Source organism: Colobus angolensis, unplaced genomic scaffold (assembly GCF_000951035.1).
Source record: "Colobus angolensis palliatus isolate OR3802 unplaced genomic scaffold, Cang.pa_1.0 Scaffold149, whole genome shotgun sequence".
NCBI lineage: Eukaryota > Metazoa > Chordata > Mammalia > Primates > Cercopithecidae > Colobus > Colobus angolensis.
Genome location: NW_012114588.1, coordinates 1679770 through 1688172, shown reverse-complemented (window position 1 = coordinate 1688172; position 8403 = coordinate 1679770). Strand labels below are relative to the sequence as shown.

Sequence of the window (8403 nt, the reverse complement as noted above, 5' to 3'; positions counted from 1 at the left end):
TTGCAGTGAGCTGAGATCGCATCATTGCACTCCAGCCTGGGCGACAGAGCAAGACTCTGTCTCAAAAAAAAAAAAAAAATAAGGGTCTGAGAAATAGGTCGAGGGCTGAGGTATTCATTACAGAAAATGGAGCTGGGTGTGGTGGTTCAAGCCTGTAATCCCAACACTTAGGGGGACCAAGGCAGGAGGATCACTTGAGCCCAGTTCAAGGCTACAGTGAGCCATGATCGCACCACTGCATTCCAGCCTGGGTGACAGAGGGAGACACTGTCTCTAAAAAAAAATAATAATGAAAAAAGGATATATTAATATTTGGTTGAAACACTTCCTTGCTGAAGAAGTAGCCCTATAATCCGACCACTAGGTGTCAGTGTTGCACTACAGCATGAAAGAAGGCCAGGGATGCCCGCTGGCAATGTTGCCGTGACACCCAGCACTTTGCACCTGTCCTCGCTCTAGGCACTCATTTAATATCTCATCTGCCCTCAAAAGTAGGTGCTGTTAGCCCCATTTTACATGAGGAAACCGGGGAAAGAACTCTGCCCGAGGCTAAACTACTGGGAAGTGGTAGAGCCCAGATTTGATTATGAGCAGGCCAGTTTTTGAGTTTCAGCGTTATCCACTGCTCTCACCATAAGACAAAGACCTTTGTGGGTTTCTTTAATCCTTTTCATCTGCATTAAGGAGGGTTCCATAAATATTAAGTTTAATAGCAATTACTTATTTTTCTTAAAATTGCACTGTAATTGGCCAGGAGCGGTGGCTCCCTCACGCCTGTAATCCCAGCGCTTTGGGAAGCCGAGGCAGGTGGATCACCTGAGGTCAGGAGTTCGAGACCAGCCTGACCAAAATGGAGAAACCCTGTCTACAAAAATGCAAAAAGAAAAATTAGCCGGGAGTGGTGCTGCATGTCTGTAGTCCCAACTACTGGGGAGGCTGAGGCAGGAGAATCGCTTGAACCTGGGAGACGGAGGTTGCGGTGAGCTGAGATCGTACATTGCACTCCAGCCTGGGCAACAAGAATGAAACTCCGTCCCAAAAGAAAAAAAACAAAACAAAACTGCACTGTAGAATGTCAATACAAAAATCAATCTTGGCCAGGCGTGGTGGCTCACGCCTGTATTCCCAGCACTTTGGGAGGCCGAGGCGGGTGGATCACCTGAGGTCAGGAGTTTGTGACCAGCCTGGCCAACATGGTGAAACCCTGTCTCTGCTAAAAATACAAAAATTAGCCGGGCATGGTGGCGCGCCTGTAATCCCAGCTACTCAGGAGGCTGAGGCAGGAGAATCGCTTGCCTGGGAGGCGGAGGTTGTAGTGAGCTGAGACTGTCTGACCTGTCGGTGTGCACATTTCATCTTTCCACGTCCTTCCACGCTCGGAATTGTTTGGCAAGCTCCCTTCAGGAAGCAGGTAATAAACAGTGAACCTTACACAGTGCTCACTGCGTGGCCGGCTCTGGTGCAAGTGCCTCGTGTTTAATCCTGAAGACAGCTCTGTGAGGTAGGTGTTATTATCATCCCTTTTATATAGATGAGAAGATACACACAGAGGTTAACTAACTTGTGAAGTAAGACTGAATTTGTGGCGGAGCCAAGATTGGAGCCCAGGGCCAGGCATGGTGGTTCATGCCTGTGGTCGCAGCACTTGGGGGGCTGAGGCCGGAGGATCGCTTGAGCCCAGGAGTTGATCAGCCTGTGCAGCATAGGGAGAGCCCATCTCTACAAAAGGTTTAGAAATTAGCCAGGCGTGGCGGTGTGCACGTGGAGTCCCAGCTAGCCAGGAGGCTGAGTTGGGAGGTTCACTTGAGCCCGGGAGGTTGAGGCTGCAGTGAGCCGTGATAGTGCCACTGCAGTCCAGCCTGGGCCACAGAATGAGACCTTGTCTCAAAAAAAAAAAAAGATAGAAATGCAGAACATGGGGCTCCACCCCACGAAGAGCCATTTTCAGGATTCTGCTGAATCAGAATCTATATTTTTTCAAAATCTCAGTGGAGTGGCGGGGTGGGAGTGGGGGAGTTGCAAGCAGGTTAGGTTGAGAAGCTCTGACCTTTCTTAACCTCTACACCTGCTGCACAGCACACAAAGGCACCCCCACCAGAAAGCTTTTGAAGACTGGGGTGCAAAGCAAATTCACCACGGGTGCTGAGAGGTAACATCTGGTTTCTGTCTGTAGAAACACCACTGCTGGCCGGGCGCGGTGGCTCATGCCTGTAATCCCAGCACTTTGGGAGGCCGAGGTGGGCGCAGCATCACTTGAGCCCAGGAGTTCGAGACCAGCCTAGGCAACATGGCCAGACCTTGTCTCTACAAAAAATACAAAAAATTAGTGGGACGTGGTGGCACATGCCTGTAGACCCAGCTACTCGGGAGGCTGAGGCAGGAGGACCACCTGAATTCGGGGAGTTTAAAGTTGCAGTGAGCAGTGATCGAATCACTGCACTCCAGCCTGGGCAAGAGCAAGACCCAGTCTAGAAAAACCCACCACTGCTCCAGGGGTCCAGGGGTCAGGCACACTCAATGGTAGTAATTGCTGCCTTTTTTTTTTTTTTTTTTTTTTTTGAGACGGTTTTGCTTTATCACCTAGGCTGGAGTACAGTGGTGTGATAATGGGTCTCTGCAACCTCGATCTCCTGGGCTCAAGCGATCCTCCCACCTCAGCCTGCCAGGTGGCTGGGATCATAGGTGTGCACCACTGCGCCCAGCTAATTTTTATTTTTTGTAGAGATGGGGGTCTCACTATGTTGCCCAGGCTGGTCTCGAACTCCTGGGCTCAAGCAGTCCTCCCACCTCAGCCTTCCAAAGTGCTGGGATTACAGGTGTGAGCCACCGCACCCAGCCTTGCTGCCACTTGTGTAGGTATTTACTATGTGCCAGGCACCGTTCTATTTTCCCTTGGTGAATCCCCAGAATAGCCTCAAGGACACAGGTGCTATTATTTCCCATTGTATAAATGAGAAAACTGAGAACACAGCAGATAGTAAATAATTTCCCCAAAGTCTAATAGCTAGTAAGCAAAGACTCCACCACTCACAGCTTTTTGGAAGGTAAGCGGAAAGGGGCTGAGTGGATTCCCTTCTGATCATTACTGTTGCAAACATCATGGGCCCTTTGACACTTAGTCTCTGACCTCCTGCTGTTCTCTCTCCCTTCCAGCAGCGTCCATCCATCACCGTCAGAGCCAGGTCAAAAGATCCCCACTGAGCAGTGCCTTTCACAACCCTTAAAGAACAATCCCGTCACATGGCACAGGGAGTACAGGGAGGGCAGGAGGGGTGAGTAGGGGCTGATCTAGCGAAGAACTCACATCTAGGCTGAGTTTAAAAAGTTGGTAGCGGGGCACGGTGGCTGCTGCCTGTAATCCCAGCACCTTGGGAGGCCGAGGCAGGAGGATCGCTTGAGCCCAGGTGTTTGACATCAGCCTGGGCATCGTAGCGAGACCACATCTCTAAACAAAATTTTAAAATATGGCGGCTCACGCCTGTAATCCCAATACTTTGGGAGGCCCAGGCAGGCGGATCACAGGGTCAGGAGATCGAGACCATCCTGGCTAACACGGTGAAACCCTGTCTCTACTAAACATACAAAAAATTAGCTGGGCGTGGTGGCGGGCGCTGTAGTCCCAGCTACTCGGGAGGCTGAGGCAGGAGAGTGGCGTGAACCCAGGAGGTGGAGCTTGCAGTGAGCCGAGATCACGCCCCTGCACTCCAGCCTGGGAGACAGAGCAAGACTCTATCTCAAAAAAAAAAAAAAAAAAAAAAATTTTTTTAAAGTTGGTGATTTAATGAAAACTGTCTCCTTCACATTAGCCCTGAGAGGTGAGAGGTCATACTGTAGACACCGGCTGTTGAGGCACAGGCGCTGTTTGCTCCGCTTAGGCAACTCTTAGGACTTTCTTCGCACTCCAGGGAAATCATCATGAAGCCAAACCGTGGCAGGGAAACAGTTACATTGGCCCCAGGCCACACAACCATATCAGTATGCTGGCAGGGTTTATTTTTTCTGAGTAAGAAAGATAAAAGTGAAAAGCCTAGTTTAAGGAGCAGGCTTAGATTGTTCAAAATCCCACGCTGAGTCCCTGGGCCTGACTTAAAGCAAGTAGAGACAGGTGTGGGAAAGGAAATCAATCAGACCAAGCTGAGTCCATCATTAAAGCATAATTCTCTAGAAAGTTTATTATGAAGTATGTGACATACAAAAAGGCATAAACAATGTCACGCACAGCTTGCCAGGAGCAAAAAAAAAAAAAGACGAAAGAAAAAGCACGTTACAGTGAACATCTACGTACCCACTGCCCAACTGGAGAGAGAACACGTCCAGTGTGTTAAAGCCTCTGGTGCGCCCTCCCTGCCTGCCTCCTCCAAGTGAAGCATGATCCTAAATGTGGTGTTTCTTGTGTTATTCTAGACTTTGTTTTTAAAGAAAAATCTTTCTGCCAATGGGGATAATGGCTCCATGTGGCTGAGGCGAGACTAAGAATCTGGAGAAAGAGCATCAGTCTAATGTAGCTTTTATTGAGTAAAGGGAAAAGGGAATTCAGCCGCATGATAGAGGTTCCAGTTGATCGGAGTGCACAAACATCCTTCCCGACCGCGTGATGGGAACCGCACCAGCACACGGGGCAGGCGGAAGCCACTGCCGCAAGGAGATGGTTCCCACCCTCACGCACATGAGCAGCTCCTGGTCAGTCCCAAGAGGCAAGGGCAGAGGGCACGGCGGCTGTCACAGAGCTACTTTGCAAATAAACTGTGTGTCTTCCTCAGGAGTCTCTTACAACACTTTAAAAGAAGATCTGAACAGAAAATAGGGCAAAGGGCCAGGTGGCAGTGCCATGAGGCACATGCAATGTCCTGGTCTATGGAATCGTGGAGTGACAGGAGCGGCACGATCAGGCATTGTATGACGAGGATGACACACTGCCACCGTGGCCTGTCCAGTTGGTGTGGATAAACTGCCCTGGTTTGGCCAACAGTTCATAGGTGTGAGCCCCGAAGTAATCCCGCTGAGCCTAGGAAACGAGAGAGTAGGTTGGTCAGGACAGTCCATGGTGCACGTCCCCCAGCGGCCAGCCAGGTTAACCCCTGCTCCACAGGCTTACCTGGATGAGGTTGGCTGGAAGCATCTCATGTCTGTACCCATCATAGAAGGAGAGGGCAGTAGTAAAACAGGGCATGGGAATGCCAGCCTGGACCCCAGTGCTGACTGCTCGCCGCCAGGAGTCCTGAGCACAAAATGCATGGCCAGAGGTTAGTGATCTGCCCCTGGTGACGCTGACAGATTTTTATTCACATCAATGTGGGTAAATGAAAAACTGATGGTGAGGCCGGGCATGGTGGCGCACGCGTGTAATCCCAGCACTTTGGGAGGCTGAGGCGGGCGGATCACGAGGTCAGGAGTTCAACACAAGCCTGACCAACATGGTGAAACTCCAACTCTAGTAAAAATACAAAAAAAAAATTAGCCGGGCATGGTGGCATGCCTGTAATCCCAGCTACTTAGGAGGCTGAGGCAGGAGAATCACTTGAACCCAGGAGGTGCAGATTGCAGCGCCACTGCACTCCAGCCTGGGAGACAGAGCAAGACTCCGTCTCAAAAAACCAACAAACAAACAAACAAAACACAACTGATGGCCCCAGGGAGGTAGAGTAACCATGGCGCCAGCTCTAGGCTACATACCTGGCAGTTTTCAACAGCTGACTTAAAGAAGTCGTCCAGTAGGAGGTTCTGAAGTTCCGGGTTTCGATCAAATGCATCCTTTATCTTTCCTAGGAATACACTGAAATAATCGAGGAGGGAAAAAAGCAATGAATCTTTTTTTTTTTTTTTTGACGGAGTCCCGCTCTGTCACCAGGCTGGAATGCAGTGGCATGATCTCGGCTCATTGCAACCTCTGCCTCCCAGGTTCAAGCGCTTCTCCTGCTTCAGCCTCCCGAGTAGCTGGGATTACAGGTACGCACCACTACGCCCAGCTAATTCTTGTACTTTTAGTAAAGACAGGGTTTCACAGGATGGTCTCGATCTCCTGACCTTGTGATCCGCTTGCCTCAGCCTCCCAAAGTGCTGGGATTACAGGCGTGAGCCACCACACCAGGCCGAAAGCAATGAATCTTAACTCTTAACAGGGAAGTAAGTTGGAAACCGATGTATACCCTAGTGAAGTTCAAAGTTACATTTCTTATCTCTTCGAGCTACCTGTTAACCCTTTTCCTGTTTAGATAAAAAGTGCAGCTCCCTGCCAGCGCTCATTTAATTTTAAACATGCTTTTTCAGGCTGAAGCAAATCTGACTGATTTTCAATGCGAAAATAAAATATAAAAACTATTCTTGGAGTTATTTCTAAAGAGAACTAGTATTAGAATCATCTGAATCACCAGAATCATCTATTTCAGAAAAATCAGATTCATCAAATGAATCTTCAGCCAGCATGAGAATGATGTAACGTCACGTGTAGGAATGCTATGTTTTCTATGATTTGACATTTCCAATGAAAATACACAGCAAAAGTCCCAAGAGGCAAGGCCAGAGGGCATGACAGTTCTCACAGAACTACTTAAAAAAAAGGTGTAATGTGGACGATCTAGGTAGAGCAACTGAGGTATAGTGAAGAAGGGAGCCACAAAATCTAAACCTATCTTGCTGCCTGTGTCCACTGACGGGGCTAATTGCCCACCCCTGGAAACTGCTCAAGCTAAGTGTCCTAAGATCGCACTTCTGCACAGCAGCACGAATCCTTCCCGTCGGACCCTGGGCTGCCTCTCACTCACCTTCTGATGATGCAGCCCCCTCTCCACATTAGGGCGATGCCACCATAATTGAGGGTCCAGCCAAACTCGGTAGCTGCCTGCCTTAGCAGCATAAAGCCTTGAGCATAAGAGATGATCTTGGAAGCGTAGAGGGCCTAAAGAGTGACACAGAGACCTATTAGGATTGCCATTAGGAGAGTGACCGCCTTACGTCTACCAGTCTTATTCTTATCAGCAGTGGAGATCCCAGAAGGGACAAGATTCTAGGAAAAAGCTGTAAGTCAAGATCCCAGTGAAGGTTGAACTTCACTCCACCTGGCATCCCGTGGCCTCGCGTGTTCTCCCACCACAATCCCCACCCCCACTGCCTTCCACGGGACCAACAAAGACCACTGCCAGGGACTGTGTCCCACCTTCCGAATGTCCTCCAGGAATGATTTCTTATCACCATCAAACTGGAACTTCTGGGGACCCTTCAGCTTTTTGCTAGCTTGAATTCTCTCATCCTTCAGAGATGATAAGCACCGAGCAAAGACAGCTTCTCCTACAAGGGGGGATCGGGAAGAGGAAACAGATGACTGTCAGGCCTCTGAGCCCAAGCTAAGCCACCATATCCCTGTGACCTGCACGAATACATCCAGATGGCCTGAAGCAAGTGAAGAACCACAAAAGAAGTGAAAATGGCCGGTTCCTGCCTTCACTGATGACATTCCACCATTGTGATCTGTTCCTGCCCCACCATAACTGGGCGATTAACCTTGTGAAATTCCTTCTCCTGGCTCAGAAGCTCCCCCACTGAGCACCTTGTGACCCCCGCCCCTGCCTGTAAGAGAAAAACCCCCTTTGACTGTAATGCTCCGCTATCCACCCAAATCCTATAAAACGGCCCCACCGCTCTCCCTTCGCTCTCCCTTCTCCCTTCGCTCTCCCTTCGTTGACTCTTTTCAGACTCAGCCCACCTGCATCCAGGTAATTAAAAAGCTTTATTGCTTACACAAAGCCTGTTTGGTGGTCTTTTCACATGCACACGTGTGAAAATTACCAAAGTTCACATAGCAACCAGATGAAAGATGGAGCAGGAAAGTCTGTTTATACAAAGCGCTGAAAGTTTCAACCTTAGGCCACAAAAGTTGACATGGATCAGAAGGAACTTTTATAAGAAGCTCTAAACAGTTAATTTGATAACTAAAACTCCAAGACAATCTTCCAATATAAATATGAGTATTCAACCACAAAGATTAACGTGACATTCAAAAGGGAGTTTTGAGGGAAAATGAAGAGATAAAAACCATTGTTATGGCTGTGCGTGGTGGCTCACACCTGTAATCCCAGCACGTTGGGAGGCTGAGGTGGGAGGATCACTTGAGCCCAGAAGTTCAAGGCTACAGTGAGCCATGATCCCACCACTGCTCTCCAGCCTGGGCAAGAGTGAGACCCTGTCTCTAAAACCAGGAAAATCAAATAAAAACCACTGTTACATAGAACACTCAGTGTCGGTCCAAGAGTAAAATTTCAAATTCAATTTAGAGGACTTTTTTTTTTTTTTTTTAAGATTTTACATTGAGAAGTCACATTTACAGACAGCTCTCAAAAAAATGTTAGGTTTTTTATATTTTACGGTTTTCAGTATAGCTGTAGTCATTAAAGTTTCACCACTTCATTT

The 8403-nt window shown here is 48.6% G+C and overlaps 1 protein-coding gene across 2 annotated transcripts in view; it reads right to left on the bottom strand.

Annotated features, from left to right (window-relative positions):
- Nucleotides 1-4139: 4139 nt before the first annotated feature.
- Nucleotides 4140-8403, bottom strand: part of PGD (phosphogluconate dehydrogenase) — a 25503-nt gene continuing 21239 nt past the window's right edge. For both annotated transcript variants that reach the window (XM_011935784.1, XM_011935785.1), the window contains 5 exons: nucleotides 7154-7284; nucleotides 6762-6895; nucleotides 5674-5773; nucleotides 5096-5218; nucleotides 4140-5005 (listed from right to left, as the gene is read on the bottom strand). In XM_011935784.1, coding sequence (XP_011791174.1) covers nucleotides 4886-5005; nucleotides 5096-5218; nucleotides 5674-5773; nucleotides 6762-6895; nucleotides 7154-7284 — 608 coding nt within the window. In that variant the 3' untranslated portion in view covers nucleotides 4140-4885. The remainder of the gene's footprint in view (nucleotides 5006-5095; nucleotides 5219-5673; nucleotides 5774-6761; nucleotides 6896-7153; nucleotides 7285-8403) is intronic.